The 25,116-nt window shown below is 37.6% G+C and overlaps 2 protein-coding genes and 1 long non-coding RNA gene across 8 annotated transcripts; 1 reads left to right on the top strand and 2 right to left on the bottom strand.

Annotated features, from left to right (window-relative positions):
* Nucleotides 1-207: 207 nt before the first annotated feature.
* Nucleotides 208-23,826, bottom strand: LOC126915534 (paramyosin, long form-like). Of its 6 annotated transcripts, none has more exons than XR_007710232.1 (17): nt 23,675-23,826; nt 23,377-23,594; nt 21,925-21,981; nt 19,257-19,343; nt 18,962-19,128; nt 13,664-13,901; nt 13,346-13,465; nt 13,097-13,246; nt 12,822-12,968; nt 12,236-12,452; nt 11,506-11,633; nt 11,008-11,120; nt 4,185-4,380; nt 3,601-3,729; nt 2,414-2,785; nt 1,464-1,922; nt 208-980 (listed from the first exon to the last, which is right to left on the bottom strand). XR_007710232.1 is itself a non-coding variant. In XM_050720282.1 (15 exons), exons 1-15 carry the CDS (start codon nt 23,488-23,490, stop codon nt 1,530-1,532), a joined length of 2,628 nt encoding a protein of 875 aa, XP_050576239.1. In that variant the 5' UTR covers nt 23,491-23,826; the 3' UTR covers nt 1,366-1,529. The 6 variants fall into 6 exon arrangements, 1 of the variants encoding a protein (XP_050576239.1); XR_007710234.1 differs by having other exon boundaries at nt 23,377-23,581; nt 23,675-23,825; XR_007710233.1 differs by having other exon boundaries at nt 23,377-23,592; nt 23,678-23,823.
* Nucleotides 5,130-10,319, bottom strand: LOC126915540 (paramyosin, short form-like). Its single transcript, XM_050720302.1, has 3 exons — nt 9,079-10,319; nt 7,940-8,969; nt 5,130-5,890 (listed from the first exon to the last, which is right to left on the bottom strand). Exons 2-3 carry the CDS (start codon nt 8,255-8,257, stop codon nt 5,312-5,314), a joined length of 897 nt encoding a protein of 298 aa, XP_050576259.1. The 5' UTR covers nt 8,258-8,969; nt 9,079-10,319; the 3' UTR covers nt 5,130-5,311.
* On the top strand, nt 15,178-17,428 carry LOC126915552 (uncharacterized). The gene is made up of 2 exons (XR_007710250.1): nt 15,178-15,603; nt 15,728-17,428. It is a non-coding gene; the product is annotated as an uncharacterized LOC126915552 (long non-coding RNA).
* Nucleotides 23,827-25,116: the final 1,290 nt, after the last annotated feature.

Raw genomic sequence — 25,116 nt, 5'->3', positions numbered from 1 at the left:
TAGCTTCGGAAAGGTTAAACTCTTCTCTATCAGCATAAAACGTATTAAAAATGGAGGATAGATTAAAGGATCATCGTAACATTAAGAAATAGAAGAAGAATTACAAAAAAACTCGATACATTTCGATAGGATGTGTTACAGGAATATATCGGTATTAGTGTATAATCTTTATCTTGCAAACTATGGGAGGAAATGTATTCCATCGGCTTCGTACGTACGTGTTTCAGTTTATTTATTAAATTATTGTTTGACACAGGTTATCGTGTATGTCGTACAGTGAGAGTTGTGTGTATGGGCAATAATACCTATCTATAATATAATAGTAGAAGTAGAATTAAAGTTAATCCATTTAAATACAAGTGCGACACGCGCGATCAAAGAGGCGTAAGGAGAGAGAGAGAGAGAGAGAGAGAGAGAAAGTTAAATCTACGTCTCGCGTTTTTCATTTAATTTCTTTTCTTTTTTCCTTATTTATTTATTTATTTATATATTTATAATATTTCCACTCCTTACGCTTCGTGATGCTGACATAACGGATACAAGGAAGATATAACGAATCGTTGTTGATTTTTTTGCGTGTATAATATTGTATAATATGTATGTATGTGTATATATTTTCATTTTTTGGGTTGATTAATCCATTTAATCGAATAGCGACGGTGTTATGCGTTTTAAGATGGTTGCTTCCTTCACGTTGCTTGTTCATTAATGCTTATGCCTTTTCGGTTTTTGCATTTATTTGGTTCGTTACGACGGGTACCGCGTTTCGTTGGCCAAGTATTTTGAATTTGCGACGGGTCGTTGGGCGTTGTCATAATACAATTAAATAAGATGACACGACATTTCGATACTGTTTCTTTTCCTCGTTGCTTCTTCCTTACGATGTTCGCGGTACGGCCCGTTGGAAACTCTTCTCGGCTCTTTCAACTAACGATGACGTATCGAGGCTCTTCCTTTCCTTCGTCGTTTGCTCGTGACACCTGTCACACAATCGAGGAACTGTATATTCTCGAAAATATAAATTTACTGAATTATCCGATGATCGTTTGAGATCTCACGATATTTCCTTAATTGTACACTTAGATACGTGGTGCAAGATGATAGTAACATCAACTGGTATTATTGGATTGCAGGTAGGTAATCAAAAAGCAAAGAATTATGAAACAATTTTGTGTAAGTTATTTTTAATTTTTCATGATTTTTATCTTGTAAAATATAGAATACAAAATAAAATCAAATAGTGTAAAATTAATCGATCTAATTGAAATTATGATCATAGGAGTCATAGACGAACATTAAGGTAAATAACAATCGATCAACAATCGTGTATCGTGTATTTGATTATTTCTAAAATATAACTAATAATGTAGTTGAAATGATCCATTGTTTCATCTTATTATCTTTTATCTTTATTTTAGATCACATTCGCCCAAACTTACATAACTTATTAATCAAGTACGTACGTTTCTAAAGACGACGAGGTGGCGTTCGAAGTGGCAAAGGATGGGGTGTCGATGGCGATGGCGTTTTTACAGGTCAGACCTCGTCTCCTGGACGAGGTACACCTGAGAACCGGGCACGCTGGAGGTGGTGACGAAGCTGCGGTGTTTTGCGCGGATCAGAGTCAAGTTGCTCTCAGCGGTATCAGCACGATCTTCAGCAGCCTCCAATTCCCTTTGGAATCGGCGGACCCTGGTCACGCTCTGCTGGGACATGCCTTCCTGTTCTTGCAGTTGTCTCTTGTAGATGTTCACTTTCTGGCTCGCCTTGTCCAACGATTCTTGTAACAACGCAATGTTCTTCGCGTCCTCCTCTACCTGAATCATCACCTCCTTGATGTTGCGTTCCTTCTTGCGGAGAATCTTCACAGTCTCGGCATGTCGGCGCTTCTCTTCGTCAAGTTCCAGCTCTAAGTCGCGGATCTGTTAGAAGAATAATCGAAGAACGTTGAATTTGCTTTATGGAAATGAAACATTCGTGTGGCAAGCTAAAGGAATAATTTATAAGAAATTGGATTGGACGTTATAAATGTTCAAATGTTTCTCTGTAGCATAAGTGTAATTAAATAGGCGAATTTTGTAGATAGGACTACGGTAAAGTTTCAAAAATTTGTCGTCTTTACATTAATATTTCATCAATGCTACTAAAAATATTTAGTACCAATCAAAAAGGGTTTCTTTAATAGAATAATAAATTGAAGATGATCTACAAATTTAGTTGAAGTAACCTTCAATTTTAAAAATTGAAACTAGATTCTTACAGGCTATGGAAAAAAGAATGCAAACATTTTTCATAAGATGAATGATCGTTTATAATTTCTACTACATATTTTAATGAGTTTAGCTCTATTGCTTTCTGAAAATAACAATGCCGTCCACAGGAATAAATCAAATGAAAGGAATCTTAAACTCACCCTAGCCTCGAGTTTGCTGATGATACGCTTGCCACCGACGATAGCGTTCGCCTCGACTTCCTCCAATCTCACGGACAGGTTCTTCACTTCAATTTCAAGGGACTTCTTGATGGCCTCGATCTTAACGATACGTTCTTGTTCCTCGTGCAGGATCTCCACGGTGTGTTTCAGTTCGGTCTGTACCCGTTGGTATCGCTCGTCGCTCACTCTCAGCTCCTTCGTCACTTCTTCGTAATCTCCGGCCAGGGTAGCCAGTTCCTGCTCGAGTTTCGCTTTCGACGAAGCGATGTTCACATTTATGGTAGTCAATTCGTTGATGCGACTAACCGACTCCTCGTATTGCTGCTCGACGGTTCTCTTTGAGCGGAGGGCCTTTATAATAATTTATATAATAGTTTAGTTATATTATTATCATGTGGAGACGAAAGAAGAATAGGCTTAGTGATAGACAAGCGGATTTTACAGTAATGATACTACATGATTTGGGTTTTTAAATGATAACTCGTATTGGTAATTGAAGCGTTGAGCAGAATATGCAATTAATTTTCTTCTGATTTATGAATACTGTGTTTGTTCCATTTTTTAAGAAGATCTTTTATATTAAATTAAATTTCCATGCGTTGTTTTGTTATAAATATTGGATCTTAATATTAAGAAAATTAAAAATGTCGATTAATTCGTCAAGACCTTTTCAATAATTTCAATGTACAAAGTTTAAGAATAGACGAATCAATCTAGTGGCAGAGGAATCAAAGTTTTATGCAACTGGTTGGTATATTTGAAGTTACCGCTTAGCATCACCGTTTAGTCTGGTGTATTTATAGCTTGTCTAACATCAATTGCTCATTCATGCTATCGAGTGGAAAATCCTGCCGTTTCGTTCATCCATTTTATCATTCCATGGTTCGTCTATCTAATCTGAATTGAATTTTCTTTATTTTTTAATTTAGAGGCAAAAGAATCAAAATAATAATAAAAACGTCGAAAATTTCTTTACAACAGAATGCATTGTGAAAGGAACAGCCGGAGACTTTGAAACTAAATTCAATCAGAATTTTAATTCACTACGGCCCGAAATCTCTACTTTACCATAAAATAGATTAATTTAATAAATAAATATATGTAATGTCAAATGAAAAAATATTACATTTTTACGATAAATTATTCACAGTAAATACGATACTTACAGATTCGTAATTGCCGCGTACTTCCTCTAGCTCAGCTGTCAACGATTGCAGGCGTCGTTGACTGATACCCAGTTGGTCTAGGGTTACCTGTAGTTGACGTTGAACTTCGTCGTAGTGGGCTTGGAGTTCCTACAAGATAATGACACAGCGTTTAAAATACACAGTATTTTGCCTAATAAGCGTCATTCTTGCTTTAATTGCCACCTGTCACTCGTATAACGCACAAGTTTTCGTAAGGATGTCGTTACTACAGGTGGGTAAGAATTCCACATATGCATCGACTCAGAACTAATTTTATCGATACATTTCGTGTTAGGAATTAATTTCTTTGGCAAAACTCCAAAACTAAATTAAAAAGACGCATTAGAACATTTCATTAAAAGTATACGCGTAACATTGAATCGCCTAAATAGAATGGTTAAATAATCAAATATAGCAGAGTAAAATTAAATATCGTCATTTTGTATTGATAAAAATCTGTTCTTTAACTTCAACTTGTCTCGTCGTATTTAACTCGTTGAATGCCAGATAATCAGCCAACGCATTAACATAAACTTCTTTTTATTCTATTAGGTTCTACTTACGGTCAAAGTGAGCGATTGCTTCTTGATGGTCTTCTGTAAGTCGATGTTGTTCTTGTTGGCAACGTCCAAAGACAGTTCCAGTTCGGTAATCTGGATCTGCATCTTCTTCTTCACGCGCTGCACCTCGGACTTCAACTTCGTCTCTGCCTCAACCACGCGGGCATTCAGCTGCTCGATCTCGATACTGGTCTGTTTGCTAATTTATTTCATTCCGTATGAACAATACGATTACCCCTTTCAATCGTTTTAGAAGGTTCAAACCAGATTATTGTTTCCAGGTGACAACAGCAAGAATTTTGGATCGTCGGAAGATACCACGTCTTTCTCTCGTTGGTATTGTTTGCGAGAAAACCGCATCATCGGTGAATATCCAAGGTTAACACGTTTAGAAATGTTTGACATTTTACCAGTAACGTATTTAGTAATGCAACGAGTGTTAGATTACCGGGATGTTTTGAAACACTTTGGTTGGGCATTCTTTGCGCTTTATCTATTTCAATGCAGAGTTAGTTCGGCTGCTTTAATGCATAGTTAGTTTGGCAACGGATGCAGTGATTTCGGAGGCATTACCATATCACAAGTGGAAAGTGTATTTATGTAACAAGGAAGATGCACGTAATTTATTTCAGTGTTTCTTTGACGTCTAGAAAAGATGATGGTTATTTCATCCGATATCGAAGTCAAAGAGTTACGAACTTGCAGCTACTCTAAATAAAATTCGAATTAAAAAATCTCAAAATTGAACAGAAGTCGAAGTCAAAGAATCTAAATCTAGAGAATAAAAAATATTCGATGAAAAATTTGATGATGAATATTTGATGAAAAGAGATGATTGTTATCCAGCATAGAGGTGAATTTTTCTTATAAATATGTGCCGATGTTTTAAACAAAGCTTCAATGAAACCTGTAAAGGCATAATGAATAGAGAAAAAAGTAAAACAAAAATTCATCTAATCAAAACATTTTCTTCTTCGACAAGTTGTTACTCGCCTAATCTACAATTACAAGCTTCTGAGAATCAAACGACAGTGCAATTACTTCTCATTTATCGTTTATTCTCTTCATTGTTCCGTGTCACATTACTCTTACCCACACGGTTAAACTAATCTACTAGAATTTCCATCCTTTCAAGCGGGCCTGATTCCCAGGCATCCGTATAATCGTCTCGGTCTGGTCGGGTGTCGATACCTCTTGTCCAGATAGTAGTTGCTCGACTTCTCTTCGTATCCTTTCAGCTCCCTGCTCAGGCTGTTCAACGGTGCGGTCAATCTATCCTCATCGAGCAAATTCCTCGTTCTCTCCTCCATTAACTTCAGATGATCTCTGCAGTCCCACGAATAATTCGCGGAGGCAGTCTCCCTCTGGTACTTTCTAATATCGGCCAATTCTTGACTCTTGTTCAAGTTCTTCAGAGCTTCCGCCGTTAAATGGAACTCGATCGCTCTGGCTGATTTACCACGCAGACTTCTTCCATGATCGAGGGCGTCTTGTACCTCGGACATGTGTTGCACGTCTCTCAGCGATTGCAAATCGATGTCGGCCATTTCACGTTGCAGCTGTCTAGCTTCAACTTTGGTGCGTGCACTATCCACGAGCAAGGGCAACGGTTTTAGCCTGAATTCTTCAAATTTTCGTGGAAATACTTCTCTAGTCACGTGGCTGGCCTGCGCCGTCTTCGACAAACTGAAGTCGGACCGATTCGCTATCTTTAAGAAGACGAAAGCACCAGGTCAGACCCGTGCTCGCATAAATCACCCCCACGATCTTCGCGGTTGATCGTCGATTTTGATCGTCACGTTCGATCGACGCGATTAATCGCGATGATTAGGAAAAACAGAAAAAGATGTCGAGACGAAGAGCGAAAGCGATTAGAAATCGTGGTTTTCACAAACGCGACCCTTTTCTACGATCGTTCCCTGGTCTGAGGGTAGTCTCGACTGAGCCTAAACTTAGCCGCAGCGGTCCAGAATTCGAAAGTGACCGATGCACACTCTCGATCGACTCTCTCTAGAGACTCGAGAACGACTGCCAATCTGAGCAGGCTGCTAGCTTCCCGGCCCCGGGACACACGGGACGCGAGATGGATTTTTTAATGTACGCGCCGCGAGACTTGGCACCCTTCTGAGTTGCGTCTCGATTCGTTTCATTGCTTCCATTGTAAATTACGGAAAGATCTAACTGCCTGCCAGATGTTACCGCTTCCGCGATATATATCTATTTCCTTACACCGAATCTGTAAATATAAGAGCAATGGCGGAGGCTGATGTTGCACGGTATTAATAACAATAAGAAATTTAGGAATTCCCGCTTTCTATCGCGCAACTATAATAGATTTCATTTTACGCCGAAGATTTCTTGCCAATGACTCGCTCTGACCGTGTTAAATTAAGATTTGGTGACAGTGGGGCGGCGATAGAGCGTCACAGGCTCGAGTTATTGGGCTGACAATGAATTATAGAAGACTTTCTAAAACTAGAACTTTCGAGAGTAATACGATCGGTTTCTAATCTATATTTCCGTTTATGTTTCGAAGTTTTTATTCCAGTCACGATAGGATTTTACTTTTCGACTGTATATCATGTTCTATCGAATAAAATTTCAAGGATAAACAGAAATGTTAAAGATATATTTTCAAACGGAACAACATTGAAAAGTGATTTATATGAAAATGTTGACTATATAGGCAATATGTATATATTATTGGAAACATATATTATAGAAGCAAATAAATAATGTCTGTTTAAATTTAACTCATGCATTTAGAATTAAACAATAGCGTAAACAGTAACTTATTTGTTGAACAGGATACTGCCAACTCTTTCATTCCACTATATTGCACAGTCTTGAAATCCGAAATGCGTCAAACATTGCGTCTTATTGTGTTCAAAGATATTGAAGAAAATGAAAATTCTACCTATAGATATTTGTATCGTAAAAATTATATAACTTAGTCTCTGTAGTCGCTATAATATTTATACCACTGATCCAAATATTTCAAGATTATTCCAATGTATGTGATTTTTAAAAATTATATAATTATAATTATGGAATTTTTAAAGATTACGTACTTATATAACTATCTCTGTAACGTTAAGTAATCGCACAAGCAATGCAGTTGTTCCGGTACATATATTAGATGCAAATAATCAACTATCTATTGATCATTATCGATCAATCTTACGTTTTCCTTTATCTTTTATAAACACTTCTAGCTTCTTCTAACTCCAAGTTCCTTGTTCCTCTTTTATAAAGCTTGTTATTGCGACGCACTGCGTTACTTCACGGTTTAACTTCAACTTTTAGAAAAATCTCACTGCTCACGGAACGATCGATGCGCACGTCTGGCCCCCGGAAGTAAACGTCAAAATCCAAAAACTTAAAACATAGCTTAAACCAAATGTCATCGTACGCCCATCACTTCCAAGCCAATTCTCGAACAAAGAAATCCCATTCGCTTGAATTATACAAGGCCCACCCAAGTCACCAAATCGATTTTCAACGACCATGACTTTCCTCTCAAGAGGAATTCATTCCTACGCCCGTTCGATTGACAGAAGTCTGTTTAAAAGACGGCAGCAGCCTCGCCGAGTATTCAGCGTCGTATAAAGTGCGTCTACGTTGGTGCAGTTCCTTCCGTGACGCCAAATTTAGCGAACGAAAAGGTCAAGCAGTCGCGGAGGCGCCTAACCGCGCGAATCGACCGCTTTTCCACGCTCGAGTCGGCCTAACTTTCGCTCTTCGATCTAGTCTCGTACCTTGAACTGGGACAGATGATTCCTGGCCTCGTCCTCCGCGTCGATCGCCCGTCTGATCAGCTCGTGTCTCGAGTATGTTTCAATCGGTTTGCCCTCCCATAACGCTCTACCATCTGACCAGGGTAATTCCGGTGGTTCTGTTCTGCGAGCGCAATAATCGCGTGGCAGCGAGGAACATCGAGCTTGCCGATCGATGTGATCCAGCATCGGTTGATAGAAATTGATCCCGTAATTGTAGTTCTTGTCGTAAATGTAGGTGGGCCAGTGTTTCCATTTTGGCTCCAAAGGCACGTGCATTGGCGGCACGTAGCTTGACATTTTTCTTTGTCGCGGTTTTCTCGGTTTCTCTAGGTAGATAGGTTTGTTTTATTCACTCGAGGATTGCCTTTAAGCGTTCTTTGGAAATTGTTTTCTCTTTAAAGGGTTGTTCACGAGTTTTTCGATTTACTTAAAGAGTTGTTTGAAAGCTTCTTCCGATTGGCAGAGAAGTTCGTACGAAGAGAATTTCTTGGAAGATGATCGACGCCCCTTCTTCTTTCCTTCTTCCTTTCCTTCGTCTCTTCTGCTTTCTCTGTAGGAAAATTTCCCTCGGTTTGTTCTAAAGCGATTTCTGACAAATTATTTCTCTCGAGTAGAGTATCGTACGATTCCGATGCTTTTATAGGAAGTGTGTCTTAAAATATTCTTCGTTTTTATTTCTCTTGGGAGTATTGCTCTCTTCGCTGAAACTTTTGTATCGATCGTCTTGTTTACCGATTAGATCTTTCAATCGAATAAAAATTTTAATTCTAAATTCTCCAAACCTATATTTGAGATTTATCTATGCTTGGATTTCTCCTTCTGCGAATTCTGTCTCTATTATGAATAATATCTGTCTTATTACAATGTATAATATCACAAGTATCGATCTTCGCTGGCAGATATCGACCACCGACAAACTGCTTCTTCGAAATGTACACTTTGACGAATTGGCGGATCTATTTTTTCGAGTATTTGTATGGGTATTGTTAATGTTTCATCCAACATCTACCTTGAATAGAAAGGATTGTCGTATTGTATTTCTTTCGGTGTTTGTGGAGTTAAATGTGTTAGATACAGGACTTCGTTTTTATGGGACATTCCCCGATTTTTTTACTCACAGGTTTTTCATTGTCGAACGATCGGAGGTGACAGTTGCTACGAAACGGTCGAGAAAAATTAGGCCGGTCAAGCGCGCTGCTATCTTTTGTACTTTTTCCTTACGATTGCCACATTGAGAACGGCCAATCAGCACCACTCGACTAATAATTAGATCGTGACTGATCGGTGTTGAACGACATTTATTAATAGTAGCATTGCGTACTCTTTATGCATCATCCTCAATTAATGACCCCAAATAATCTTTATGTCATTACAGAACGACGATACCCTTTAAGATATCGTTGAAGATGGTTGATAATATTGCTGTCAATTTTTCATGTAGGTAACGTCGCGTTTATTTTCTTAACGATGTTCTTAATTTTGAGCCTAATTATAGCGCGCTGACAGCGATATTATTTCTTTGGAGATGTAAATATGTATCTTTTCGATGTAGTCAAATTTTGACTATGGATTATCACTTTGTAGTTGTGATTCTTTTAAGCGCTCCTTTTGAAAAAATATTTTTTGGAATAGAAAAATAGAATATGCACAGTACGCAACATAACATATTGTAGTATTGTATGTATCTTCTTTTTAAATGATTTATATTTATTCTATTTTGTATTCGTTTCACTTAAAAGGTTTTTATTTTTATTAATTCTTTTCATCGGATCCTGTTTTCCTCTTCAGGCAAAGAAATATATCGTTTCTTTTTTCGTAGCACGTGGTTCTTACAAACCCCATTCACAATGACATAATCAATATACGTGTGTATCGGGCATTTGGCATTTCGGTACCGATGAGACTCGAGCCAAACAGAAACAAAGTTGTCAGGTCTGATCATCGTTCGATGACGAATCCCGTTTGTCAATCCATGCTGATTGAATTTCCATTTTCGTTTAAATAAGTAACTAACAGGATGTTCACTTGAGTGTTTTCGATCGATACAAAAATACCTCGGATGATTAATCGATGCGGCTGATCGATGACAGAATTAACCGTACCTTTATTAATAGGTGGATATCATTGGTTAGTTATACCGGAAATAAAGCCAACTGCATCAAGGCTAAGTTAAAAATTCGCATATCCGTATAGATACTTTTCAGATCTACATTCGTTCGAAAAGTGTTTCGAAAGTAGCTCTGGCTTATAGATTTTCTGTAACACTTACATAACTTGTATGCATGTTAAATAATAGTCGTGTGTAAGTGTGACATAGATGGTACAACTTTAGAGGATAACAAATAATATAATACTTGAGCTGTAATCGAGTTGGAAAATGAAATTTTCGTTTCTACTGGAAATTTGATCTTTGGTTGAAGTATTGAATTCATTGAATTATTAAAAATTATTTAATTTTTTCATTGGTTTTCTACAATTACCGTTTTATTACTATAAATAACGCATATGTTTTCTAACTTTATATTTAATCACCGGCTGTGGATATGACCCAGAGATACTTTTAGAACGGCATACTTTGTCAAAAATGTCATAAAATATTGATTTATCGACTTCAAAGAATATGATTTCATTGAATAGAAATAACTCTTTTCTGGCTACTTCTCATTGAAATTCTGGTTTAACCTTCGCTATTTTAGCATTACGAATGTTTCACATGAATCGGTTGCTCTCCTAATAAAAAGGAGGAGGGAAATATATCGTCTATCATCGGATGTATATGACACGAAAGCGGAAATAAGTCTCATAATACCACGGTTCAATATTTTCAAAGAAGAGATAAACGCAGATAAACGGAAAGATCATTACATCGTATTAAATATGTCACCTGGAAACTATATATATTCGCTATGCGTTTGCGATAATAACATCGTAGAATTAAACATCGGTGTTAGTACCAAAAAATCGTAAATTATTAATATTGCAAATTATAATGAAATTTGAATCGGCAATTTAAGGAAAAGCACAACAAACGCAATTTAATTACTTACCGGATGATTTCGATTTCTTCATCCTTCTCAGTCAGGCGACGTTCGTAATCGTGACGAAGTTGGGTCAACTCAGCAGACAGTCTTTGAGCGCGCTGTTCTTCGATCTTGCGTCCCTGCGATCAATTTTCTTTTACAAACAATTCCATCTTACGAACTTTTTAATTTCTAACACTATAGCCAAATGATTTCTAGAAGATAATATGGGAAAATGATATTTCCGATTAACATTCCACTACTATTTTGTGAAATTATATCGGGTCGTATAATTTTCTTCTAAATTAATGGAGAAATTACGATTAACTTAATTTCAAAATGGAGAAAATTCCGATTCGGCTGTAAGATAATAAGTAATGCTTCTAATCATTAATTTCCCACTAATCAAATTTAAGCGCTGCTACTACAAATCGATCAATTATAAGGATAATGTATATTATAAAAAATTGAGAAATTTAAAAATACTGAAATAAATAACGCTTTAAATAAATAAATTCCACTTACTGCTTCGGCTTCTTTGTAGGCGGCAGCGAGTTCCTCACGCTCGTTCTCCAACCGACGGAGTTCGAGTTCCAGTTCGTGAAGTCTGCGGTTCATATCAGACAGCTGGTTCTTGGCGTCGTTCAAGTCATCTAAAATAATAACGCAGTAATTGATATAAAATTATTTCTATGCCTCATTTATGATATTTTATTTACTTTTTTAAAGATAAGAAATTAACTACACACGCGTTCTTTCCATTTACTTGATACGCAATAGCGGGTAAAAGACACTTTGAACATAGTATTTGTGTAAATATTAGCAATTTTTTAACTTTGATGTATTCTTCTCCTTTTTGATTATACAATCTATTTTGAGATATATGTATATTACATTTATTTACTATTTTTGTCAAATTACGCTATTCTTTCGTAAGTTCAGCGTTTAAACTTTCTTTTATCCGCTACTGTAAATCATCAGACACTTATTGTATTTAATTTTAAATATAATACGCGTTACGCTAATTTTACAATAAAATCTTTGAAACCGAGTACAGTCAATTTTTTCGTATAATACAAATAGTTAATGGACGCCATCGATATTTTGTATTTTCAGCTTTCACTTGTCCTTATTTTAATCTTATCGAGTGCTTGATGATTTACAGACGTGTAATCATATAAATGTCAGATAAATATAAAATAGAGAATAGAAAATGAAAAAATATCGATCGATTGAATCTTATGAAATTGCTCACCTCCCAATTTCTTGTTTTCACGAGCCAGTTGGTCTTTCAGCTCGCGAGTCTTGTCGAGTTCGGCGTTGGTGCGCTGGAGTTCTTGTTGTTTGTTGCGGAGATCACGTTGGCTTTGTTCATACATTGCCACGCTTTCATCCAAGCGAGCCTTGAGTTCGATATTGATCTTCTCCAAGTGTTCCACGCGTTTTTGCAGTTCGCGAGCTGTTCCATTGGCCTTAAAAATTGATAAATTCATAAATAAATAAAATGCTGATCATTGAAATTGGAATATCACGTTACGTACAAGTTGCAAATTGTGAACCTTTTTCGAATCAATCGTACTTTTCCACAGTTGGCAAACTGGCGATTAAACAGATTAAAATGTATTCAACCTTTTACGAATATTTTCACCTAACTAATGCTTTATTTATATATTTTGTTCCGTGAGAAACTATTCTAAACGAAATCATGGAGTTATCAATCGTATTCGACAATTGTATTAAAAAAGAAAATAGTGTGATTTAGAAGTTGATTTAGTTTAATTTAGAAGATGATTTATGTGTGAAAAACGTAGCATAGGATAGTAGAAGTTTCGAAATTGTACCTTTTCCAAGTCGATGATCAGCACTTCTACTTCAGATTGCAGGCGGGATTTCTGCTTCTCGAGGTTGTTGATCTTGACGAGCAGAGTTTCAATCTGCTCTTCCTGTTCCTGAATGCGAGCTCCGTATTTACGACGTAGTTCCTCTACCTGTAAAATTCAGTCGACCTTTTACTCCAAACGTCCAAACTAACAGAAACTCTGTCTATATATATTTATGCGCTTCGAAGCAACGATTGCTTTTGCTTCTAAAGTTTCGAGTTGTTCTTTTTAGTTACCTCTTCGGCACGAGCGTTAGCTTCGGTTTCATACTTCGATCTCCAAACTTGCACTTCGCCGTTTGCTTTGACCAATTGACGTTCGATGTCCAAACGAGCTTCCGATTCCTCTTCCAATTGAATGCGAACGGATTCCAATTCCGATTCAACCTGTTGACAATTTTATTACATTAATGAAATGCAGCTTAAATGTAATTTAAATGTGTCACGTTTATGTGTAATTTTCTAGAAAATTAAAAGTTACAATACCTGATGTAAGGAGGCCTCGACCAATGAACGACGACGATCCTCATCCTCGAGACGACGGCGAGCATCTTCGAGCTGACCCGCCAGCTGAGTCTTCAGGTAAACAGCGTTCTCGATGTTAACCTATGATAAAACAAATTATTGTAAAATCGTTAAAAAAGCGTAATACTAAAAAGGAACTATAGATACAATACTGATCGCGTTATCGATAGTGTCGTAGATAATTTTAAATCGTAAGGACCAAACTTCTTTCCTCTTTATTGACGCAAGACTGATGCATTTGTATCAAGTATGAATTTCAATTAATTCAAAATTATTTACCTTCAAGTCCTGCACTTCCTTCGTCAATTCGATATTTTCCTGTGAGATCCTGGTTTTGTGGTTGGTGATGTCGATGACGGTACGATTCAATTCTTCAATTTTCACGTTAAGCTCGGCTACATGCACTTCGAGTTTCTCCACAGTTTTTATTGACATCAATTTTTCTTTCGTCACATTGTCCAGCTGGGCGAGGAGTTCGTATACCTCTTGTTGGAATTTCGATTTTTCCTTGTCAGCTCTGCAAATATTGCCAATAATGTATTAGTAGAGTTCTGTCAGGCGCAGACAAATTTTTGCCGGAATTTAATCTTTTATTTCTTCGAGCAGCGTTGTTCCATCTTCCAATGGAATGTTTATATTATATTTGTACATATTATATCTTATATCATTACATCTTTCGTCAACGATCGCTTTCTAACCTGTTTCCCTCAAACTTTTTACGCTATTCTTACATCTATATAAATCATTTCAAACCAGGAGAAATCCAACGAAATTGCACAAGGTGTCATCGTTAATCGCCATACGCCTTACAACAGTGCCAACAAAAGCAACAGCTGGAACCTTTCTCTCTAAACAATGTCCAAGAACAACATCTTACAAAAATACTTCATTGAACGGACCCGACCTAAGATGTATGTTTCGTCCATTTATCTAAATCATCAGCCGTTGGTTATTTCGAGCTCGAAACTGACATCTAAACTCTCCATTGATTGCCATTAATCTTAGAAAGACGAGAAAGAGACTTTCTTAAACCCCTAAGAAAACTAATAAGAAAATCAAGAAAGAAGCAATTTCTTTCCCCTGCGTGTGTAAAACATTTTCCACTCACATTCCTACGAAACGAATGAAATATTTTTTCATTCTGCGATTACTCTTGGGGTGAATACTTGTCGTCAAATGTTCTTTCCTCGAAACAAAGAGATAGAAAACCGAGGTTAGCGTTTATAAATAGAATCACGACTTATGGTACACGAAATATTCGAAGATCGTTTCTATCATTTAAAGCACCGATCGATGAATTCGCGTACCATTTTCACTGTCCTCCACATTTGTAAACTTTTTCTAAATTCTCAATGAATTTTCCTTTACATAACGAACTTCTTAACCCGAGATCAGCCGAAACTTTTACATTTATTTTCGTACGCCCAACGAAAGAATGAAACATCATGGACGATATACAGTTGCAACCGTAATCGAATATTACGGTCCACTTAAATGTTCAATTTGTGATCGATAATACGATTCGAAATCACCTCGATTGAATCTTCTCCCTTCCTCCTTAATCTTTTAAATACAAAAAGTATCTTGTTCCTCCGCATCCTCCTTCGCATGTATGTTGACAAATCTCTACGAACAAGATGGAGATAAAATACAGAGGCAGACGAAGAGATAGGGAGGATCGGCTAGCGGCGATATCGGTGGTCCACCTACACGTAACACACAGAGGGTGTAAGGTGTCGGCCGATTCCGAGGATAGTGGGGATCCGGGCCGGTCGCCTGTACTAATATGGCGCGGCAACACAGGGTTGTGGATTGCCGCGCGACTCGCACGGTTAAAAATAGTCATAAGCCGAGTAGCGGCCGTGCGAGCAAAGCGTCTCGCGGGGGGAATCAGCAGAATAAAAACGTAAGAGCAAGAGGAAGGGATGTAGCAAGAGCTAGAGAGCGAGAAAAAGGGACAGAGAGGGACGGGGCGATAGAAAGTCGTAAAGGGGAAAGTTACGAAAGTCAGGGCAAATGGTGGAGGCAGTGGCGAAGAACGAGAAGCAAACGAATAAATAAACTGGCGAGTGTTTATGCATTTATGGGACGTATAAAAATATGAAGAACGCCTATAATACGCACAAGTATATAAAAGTGAACTATTTCAATTTTTTACTTTTACTCTAACTTTAACTGTTCCAATGCAACGTGAGAAAATATCTTCATTAGGATTTATGGTAATTGACTTTGCCGTGATGATAATCGTATTCGAATGTTGCAAGATAAATTGCTTTAGTTTATTTCGATATATTCGTTATACATACGAAATTAATGTATAATGATGATCAAGTATTTGTTTAGGTTCTGTTTCTTCGGTAATGTTCATGAAAGTATGCGAATTTGCGTGAACGTCTTTGGTGTATGAAAAGTTTGAAAAGGGTTAGAAGTTGCAGAATGACGATACAACGACGAGACAATGCAAATAACGACAAGAATCCGAAACGACCACAAGAGAATTAAAGTTGCAGTTTCGATTCTGGGATCAGGAAAAAGTTGGAAGCCAGGGAATTCGTTCGGAAACGAGGTTATACGTTTTGAAAGAACGGCCAAGGGAGTGTACAAATACGACGGAAGAAAGAAGAAACAAGACCGCGTGTGTGTAAGGAAAAGATTGCAATCGAAGTAGTAAAACTAACAGGAGAAGGGTTTATAGGATAGGTAAACGAAAATGATGAACGGAAAGAGTTTACCAAATTGAAAAAGATAGAACGTGTATGCAATCTAGGAAAGAAAAAACGAGGAAAAAGAATAAGATTGAAGAGAAAAGGGCAGAACAAACGAATAACAAGAAGATAATAGAAGCTGTGTAATAAAGAGAGCGGCGAAAGCAGCTTGAAAGATGGGGCAGGGCTATTGCAAAAGGCATTTTAAACGCCCTTCTTGTACCAACAGGTGGAAACTTTTTGTAGCGCCATGCAAATACTCTAAATACCTCGTGTTTCCCTTTATCGTTATTTCGTTTCTTTTTCTCTCTTCTACGAAGGTAATTGAAAGAAGATCGTAAAAGGAAAAGGAACCGAGGTGGAATTTGCATCTTCCTGAAAAGTCACGGAAGTCGATGAAACGGCCATTTTACGTTTATAACGTCGTAACTAGTCTTCATTTATTATTTCCCAGCGTCGTTAATGGCGACTGGGCTGTTCTATTTCGCTGGTTGAAATATTAAGAGGCAATTAGCTGTTGCTTCGTCGCGATACCGTTGATGTATAAATGTCGTAATTGCTTTCGCTGGAGGGTACATTTAGAACGGAATCCCAGTTGGGCTCTAATTTCAGGCCGCATTCTTGATCAACCATTCCACTTGTGCGCGCTTATGATACAGAAATACGTTCGAAAGAAGCTTCCTGATATTTCACGCCACGGAACATGATTTTTTAACTTTAAAAAGTAAAACCGCGGCAAGGCTGTGGTTTCGTCGACTAAACTCGAGGAAAATCGTTTACGTTCCAAGTTCTAAGTTGTGTTTGTTTTTTCTTTATTCGTGAAGTATGTGCAAATCAATGAATTTTAGAAGAAGATTGCACGATCAGAGTGGAAACGTCAGATTTAAATAAGCAATATGCTTCTGAATACAAATTTGCGTTGGAAAGTAGTTTGATTAGAAGTAAAAGTAAACGTGTATATTGAAATTTATATGAAGCGGTGATTGATTTATTTTTAGCACATTGTGAAACGAGAATAGATGAACTTCCTCAGACACTAATTTACTAATAAAGCGAGATCAGGAAGAGATAATCATTTTTCGTTCATCTTTTGCAAGCGATATATTATCGCGAGCCAAGATTATATCGTCAATGTTACTGTGAAAGTATTTTATATGTTCAATATTGTTCATCTTATCTTCTTGAATCGTGATTGAATTAAATAGAAACTAAACGTATACATAGTATCAGTATCGTTCAAGAAATCAATGGCGTTTATTCCACGTTAGGCAATATATCCTATTTGATAAAATCCCAATGAAGCGTCAGTCTTTGCAATAAAGTCAGATTTTTCTCCATATCAAGCTTGTGTCGAATATGTTACATATTTCGTATACCCAAAATTGATATGAATTTTAATTACGATCTCTCCTACAAAACTTTTACCTAATTTTCACTCTAATCGTTGAAACGTGCTCCCAACTCTAACTTTAAAAAAATTACAATCACATATTACGTAATAATAAGAATACGTTTTCGAAAAACAATCCTTCGCCGTACACTGTTAGACCTTATTCAAACATTGGCAAGCAAAGAGAAGAGATTTAAAAAAGTTTCGATTACTAAGCTCCCTGAGACTCGATAGATACCACAGACAACAGACACGCGAAATAATAGACAGCGTCTAGATGACAGCTCGATAAATTCTCGAAACGGAGGCGTCCTTGTAACGAGCGATATCGCGCATTGGGGCGCCGGGACGTCGAAAAGTTGGTTATGTTTAGAAGTGCCGGGGGAACCAGTCTACGCGTATTTCAGGTGCGAGTAAGTTCGTTGTTTGGCCAGAGGCCAGTATCGTCGAGCATAATTCCCGCAATTTTCGAATACGCTTTCGTTCCGCGCGATACTTGCTATAATTAACGATCCAACAGTGATTCATCCTTGTTTTCCATTTCGTTTCTTTCCACATTTTAATCCGTCGCCTTTCCCTTCTTCTTCTGTGTTTCTCTATCAGTTCGATAATACACGAGCAACGAAACTGGGTTTCGACGAATCTTCGAACTTCCGGTGAACTGTTTATTGACGCTTTGCACGGCGTTCGCGCGCTTTGACCTCAAAGAGCGAGATCGCGAGGCCGCGATTTTATTTTCACAGGTGTATATAATTAACCACGGTTTATTGGTGTTCCTATTCCAGCGTACCTTACACCCTATCGAGATTCGACGCCTGTTTCGACTCCCTCGGACAGAATGTTATCGCGTTTCGTTTCGTTGCTCGGATTTAACATCGTTTTCAGTGGATTCGTTTCAGCAGAAGGTAACGCGTACCCTCGAAGCGTTTATATGAAACGTATCTGGTCAAATAATGCCTAGTTCGCTCGAGTATCTGCTATTTGATGTTAACTAAAGCTCGACAATTTTCAAGTTTTTATCGAATATTTGAAACTGTTGAAGTTTCAGATATTAGAGTTATTGAAAATACGCGTTTACGCAGCAGCGATGTAACTTGGAATTGTGGAAAACGAATTACTAGAAATACACGACCAAGTATATTTTTGGTTAACTTTGGATTATTTTAGAAGCGTCGGGTATAATTTGTATAGTATCTGGTCATGTTTGTGTTCAATATGATGCCGTACTGAAAATAGAACGAAGATATACCAAAGGTAATTGAGCAAATGATTATGTAACTGTTTTTAGTATCGTTTGATGAATGCATTAGACTAATTGCTTTGGTAGGTGCGACGATACGAAGTAGAAGGTACGTATTAATATACCGAAGAACAAATATAGAGAATATAATGTTTTCTACTAAACTTTTGACTAGTCTGTTGTGTTTAGATATATAAAAATAAATTTTTTTAAAGTATTGTAACTTTGATTGATTTGCTGACCTGGCGCGTGCTTTCGAAAGTTGGTCGATTTGATCTTGGAAGTCGACAACAACTTCCTGGTGTTTCTTGCGCAGAAGATGCGCGGTTTCCTCGCTCTCGAGATGAACATCTTCGAGTAGTTTGCGCAGCTTGGCCAGTTCCGTGTCCCTCTTTTTGTTAATCTCGAACTGTTTAATTTTAACAGAGATCGTTAATATCGCGCTATTAATGAAATTTAATCGAACGAAATCTGTAAATCTAAGAATTACACGATTATGTTACGTGTTTCGTTGGAATGATTCGTTCTGAGACTTACTTGAGATTCGGCGCCACCCTCTGCCTCTTCGAGACGTTCGGACAGCTGGATGACTTGCACGCTCAAATCAGCGCGCTCGCGTTCAATCTGCGAATTAAATAGAAAAGATTGAAATCTATCAGTTAAGAGACATAGTGATACATAAATGAATATTTTAGAAATTTTAATTGTTTTGAATTATTTTAAGAGTCGACTAAGCATTAACATTTAATTAGTTTCTGTGTAATGAGAAACAAAAGCTCGAATTTTGTCCACTTATTTTTGTTATTTTGCTTTGCCTTTTGTGTCAATAGACGATCTTTCTACTATTACACTTTAAATTTAATTTAAATAAAAAAAAAACAAAATGTTTATAACGTAGCTAAAACTTTGTGAAACTAAAATTTTTTATCGAGACATACTTATCATTATCGATTCGGTAATCGTATCGTGAATTTTGAAAATCTCTGAAGCTATAGAAAGCACAGAATGAACATTTTTCATTTCTGCAATTCCTTAGCTCGTTTAATATTTAAAAATAACTCTTCGCGTACTGAAATATTCCATTTACGAATTCTTGGACCACTCGATCCAAACATCAAACATCTCTACCACTTCAAAAAGGATCAAGGATCGATCATTCCATTTCTCTGATAATAAACATAAGAAACCTCGTAAAACGTTCCATAACGCGTCAAGAAACGTACCACTGATACAAGGAATTCGAATCGTTCCTAACTTCTATACGTCGAGTATGAATTCATCGAGATGGCATTCTTGTTGATACACGTCGAGTGTAATCGAGACGCGCGGCATTGTTTTGGAAAGAGGCCTCGAGAAACGATGTGAACAGCTCGGTGCAAGCTTGACGTCAGGTTTCTTTGGACCGCGAATAGAACGATCTAATTTCGTACGGACTGCCTCTATATCGGGAGCTTTATTCATATTACAAACGAGGCGTTTATCGAGAAAAGAGAGTCGCGCGACACCACCATAACTGTTAGTTCTCTAGAAACCATTAACATTCACCATGGTTCTTGAATGCTGATATTATCTATTGTTAAAATGCGACTTGTTGCCCCGGAGGAACGCGTAGAAAAATATTAAAGGAAAATAAAGAACTTATTTTAACCATGACGCTTTAACCTTGCCTCTGGTAATAGAAGATTTATCGATCATCGATTCTACTGGAGTTTCCAGTAGAAAAACCTAACTTGATGGAATTTGAAGTTGGGTAAAATTTTGATTGTTCGAGGATAAATGATTAAATTTGTAACTATACAAAGTGGTAAAATTTAATACGAGTTTCTTTGATAAAAAATTTATTGTTAAAAAATCTATTATTTGGTAGTTTAAATGTCTAGGAGACTTTATATCCTCGTATCAGGATACTTGTATAATTAACTACGCGTGTATGGATATTCGAATATGAGGAAATCAATTCAAACGATAATCGTAATGAAAGTAACAAGAAGTCGCAACATTATGTAATAAGAAACGCGATCTAAGCAACGTGGGCTGTTTATTCTCCGCGAGAATAATTAACCGGACACTTCATCGGATGATACGTGTTAAATACGATCATAATTTCCAAGTTTTTACGGTTTCGAAGGAGGGAAAATGTCGCTGGCACCGGTTCAAGTCACGTATTACAAATAGCATTACGAATCTGATTTCCTTGAAGTTTAATCGCACAATGAAACGCAAAGAATCTTCCAATTTAACGCTCTATTTAAACAGCGACTACCATTGTTTCTAGAATGTTAAACCCTGCTACTCTAAAATGCATCAAAAGTTTACATTCTAAATATCTTTAGAATCTTCCAAATTTTGATACGTAAATAAAGAAATTAATTATCTATAATTAATTTGAAAATTATATTTATATATTTTGTGTCGTGTTGAAAGACAAAATTATTCGATGATTAATCGACGAATGATATTTTATGATTCGAACAAATTTCAAGTTTTCTTAGTGTCATCTTTCAGCCTCTTTCGTACGAAGTAAATTTCCGATAAAAGTATCAGGTTTTCTTGGTTCTGTCTTTTTAAACAGGTAGACGTAGATACTTGTTGGCCGAACACGAGAGAGGAATGCGAGTTCGTACGCTGAAGAGGCGCGCATCCCCAAAAATAGCTGCGACTCGAGAGCTGGACATTTCGACCTACTGCTCCCCACTCTATGATGGAGAGCAGGCCAGCCCCGCTTTTTTTGTATCAGTTTCAAAATTCACAATACCCGGATTACATAAAGTCTCGGAATTGACGTTTACTTCTGGCTGTTTCAGTATTTTTATCTATAGAATCTTGACGTGTGCTTAACTCGAATTCCTTTCGATATCTCGATATTCGAGAAAACGGAGAACGTCTTGATCAAAATGTTTTCTCTGTTCTGTAAACTAACCGCGGTAGTTATTTACCCATGTGAAAAAATACGAGTTACTTTTTGCATGCTAGGAATTATTTTTCACTATCGGAGTAAGAAAAAGGCAATGAAAGATAATAATCACTGCCCGATATTAAAAAAGAAAAAACGAGACAAAGATAATAAATAGTATTCTACTATAATTCGAAGCAAGGAAATCACGCGTTTCGCTAGAAGAAACGATTCAACATCAAACGATCTCCGCTGGAATAAGAGTTCACAGAGGGAAACTACTGGAGGAGGATCGATCGAAAGAAAACTCACCCTCTGACGCAGCTCTCTCTCAGACTCCAGGTCATCCTGCAGCAGGCGGATTTTGTCCTGAAACGAGAGGCAAAAAAGGATTAGAGCGTATCACGGACCACGTTAAAGAGGGTCGATGCTTTACGTAATCGGCCGACGAGAATATCCAACAGACCGAGGCTCGCAAGGTATTTCAGAAAGACGGACAGCCTCTGAAACGGGCTGACTCGCGGAGGGAACAGGAGGATCTTCGTTTTCAGCGACCGTTCATCGGGGTCGTTTCTCAACCGAGGAACCAAGGAACGTGCACTCGTCTGTACGTGTTCCATAACGAGATCAATGGCAAACGGTTCTTCTCGAGTTGAAAGAAATAAGAAAAAAAAAAAAAAAAAAAAAATGAACAATCTTACTTGAATCTATAGACGAATACACGTTTCCTGGTTCTGTTCTTCGAGTTTTCCTCCTTCGTTGAGTTTTTTCGTTGAAGCCACGAGATTGGCATAATCAGGGTAGCTGAAGACGAGCCATAAGAAGATCCGGATGGGATACATCGATCAAGGTTCTCGATGAGAACGCTTTGTGGATCATTCGAAGATGTCACTCCTTCGTGGCACGATCGTCATTTAGGGCCGATATTTACGACTATTTTCGTACACGAGCAATTTGATAGCTACAGAACCGTCTACGACACTATCGTTCCTCGTCAGGGTTGGCACTTATGGTCACTGAACTTTCTCGCGTCTCACTGTCCCCGAAATCGGTCACTGCTCGACATTTCACCTTTTCACCAGCGATCACTTCCTCTACGTGATTTGTCCATCTTCTTGTTCTTTCGACGCGTCGTTCGAGGAAACATAAATCGAAGGACTTGCTCTGAGAACCCCGGTGTTTCGATCCTCTTCTCGTTCTTCTGTCTCGCTCTCTTCGTGTTGCATCATCGGGCAGACTTGGATGAACATTCTAGGTTCGCTAAAACCTTGGATTCTTCGGATCAACGAATTTAGACCTAACGAGAGGTACGTAAGACGTCCTATCATATATTATATTTCGCAAAAGATACTTTCGACTATTACCAGTGAAATACCTTAGCTATTACGTAGATGGAACATTAATAGTTTTGTTCGTATGTTTCAGCCATCCTCCCGTTCCCTTCCTATTCTTAGTAACTAGTTGTAAGCGATACTTCTACGACATGGTAACTAACCAGCTTTTCAGAAACTAATCTTTGTTAGCGATCTATTATATTAAAAATAAAGAGATGAAATTAGGATAAAAAAAAGTCGAATTAAAAAAGATCATATTTGATATATAGGACAGTATCTAAAATAACAATAGTTTAAATAATTATTTATGGCCATGGAAAAGCAACGAAGAAAAACGAAGCATCGTTGTGTTCTTAAACGTTACTATCTTGTATCAAGATACTTTTTAAGAAAAAACGAGTAAAATAGCATTCGTTTCTGCGGAACTTACCTCCAGTCTGGAGAGAGCGCTCAGGTCGGCGCTGTATTCGATGCTGACATCGGCAGTACCACCGCCGGTGGAGCGGTACGTGTACTTGGAAGCTTTAGCGACCGCTGAAGACATCCTGTTCGCTAAATTCACTCGCTATTTTCACCAAGATAATTTGTCCCCGTATGGAGCCGAGAGATTCGTTTCTTCCTCGGTCTTTTCTCGCCTAAAAGCAGCCTCTTACGTCGATGCGTCGGCTGTTACAGTCGTTTAATTTCTTTCAAACAAAAATATAATCGTCGTAATATAATTTTGCTACCACTTTTCTTCCTCCTCGCCGCTTCTTGTTCGGCTTGTTCTTCGTCTTCTTTCTTATTCTGTTCTTCTTCTTCTTCGGGGTTTCGGAGCCGACCAGCGCCCTACTCGTAGTGCGCGACCCGTCGTCGTTCGTATGGCGCGCCGGCGGCTCCATGGCTTCGTCAAAATGACGGTTCAGCGCAAGCGCGTTAGATCAGCGACCCCCACCAGGAACATGCGACGACGACTCGTCATCGTGGTCATTCCTCGTCCTCGTCGTCCGTCGAGGGGAACCACTAACCGACGACCACCACCGTTTCTCGAACGCCCACGTTTCCTAGCGTGTCTGCCAAACGGCCTCCTGCTTAGGGAAACGGCTATGCCGTGTTCAATTGCATTTTATCTACCCTTTTCCTTATCTTTCTCTTTCTCTTTCTCAGCTTCGTTCTAGAAACGTTACGTGTTTTGAATGTCCTGTTTAGGCCTGCTTGCTCGTTGTTAGGTGTTTCTTGTATATGAAAGAAATGAAACGGTTGAATTTTATAGGCATATGGATATGAGATGGAATAAATCGCAGTGATTATTAAGATTTAGGTGGAACAGCATAGAATGATATATTATAATCGTTGGTTTGGTATCTGGTAAATCTAATGTTATTATCGTCGTCGTTGTCATTATCGTTGGCTGACTTATGATCGTGTATTACATTAATGATAATTGAAACATCGTGATTTTACTTTTGTAGAGTCAAATGTTAAGTATTTTTTATAATAAACGACGTATCGACGAACGATGTCGACTAATTGATGAGAATTTCTGTTTTCATTTGGAAAGGCTGACTTTTAGAATGTAAATAGTTTTATAACTCAAATTACACATGTATTGATAAATTAAGAAGAGAATGTTGACAATCGTTGATAATAAGGGAACCAAAACGTTATAATGAATTGATTACCATTCCATAAACATCTCAACCGTTGATATGTTGAAAAATAATAATATACATATTTCGTGTCTGCAAAAGAATTGATTTAGAGTGTAGCATTTCAGCCAGTCATCGCGCTAAAAACAGTATTTATAAATCGCAATGTCTAGATCTTGTTAAAAAATCGTATTTTTGTGAAGTACAGAATATTCCCAGGATGAAAAAGAATAGAAAAATATGTAGTATCGCTGTGTTATTGAGCTCAAGCCAGCAATTTCATTAATGCAAGGTTGAAGTTTGAATATTATCTTATTTTCAGTTGTAATCTACTTATTATAATACAGTGCGTCACTTTGTAAATTTATTGCGTCTTACGCTTATTGCGTCTCATATTGTTCCAAATATTGAGATATCGATATCTCCTATTTTTCTTGGCATGTTCACAAAATAACATTCGATAGTTAGATACTATATGTTGTGCCTTTCTCTACTGCAATAAGCTGACACTAAAAATGATACCGTATAACGAAAAAAAAAAA

The sequence above is a fragment of the Bombus affinis genome, chromosome 4 (genome assembly GCF_024516045.1).
Source record: "Bombus affinis isolate iyBomAffi1 chromosome 4, iyBomAffi1.2, whole genome shotgun sequence".
Taxonomy (NCBI): Eukaryota; Metazoa; Arthropoda; class Insecta; order Hymenoptera; family Apidae; genus Bombus; species Bombus affinis.
Note: the sequence above shows the minus strand (reverse complement) of the source record. Positions and strands in the feature narration are given on the sequence as shown.

Coding starts and splice junctions, on each gene's coding strand:
- LOC126915534 (XM_050720282.1), bottom strand. CDS start 23,490: ATGTCTTCAGCGGTCGCTAAAGCTTCCAAGTACACGTACCGCTCCACC. Junction 12,969..13,096: donor CTAACGCTCGTGCCGAAGAG/GTAACTAAAAAG, acceptor TGAATTTTACAG/GTAGAGGAACTACGTCGTAA. Junction 12,453..12,821: donor TGATCATCGACTTGGAAAAG/GTACAATTTCGA, acceptor TCAATTTTTAAG/GCCAATGGAACAGCTCGCGA.
- LOC126915540 (XM_050720302.1), bottom strand. CDS start 8,257: ATGTCAAGCTACGTGCCGCCAATGCACGTGCCTTTGGAGCCAAAATGG. Junction 5,891..7,939: donor ATCATCTGTCCCAGTTCAAG/GTACGAGACTAG, acceptor GTCTTCTTAAAG/ATAGCGAATCGGTCCGACTT.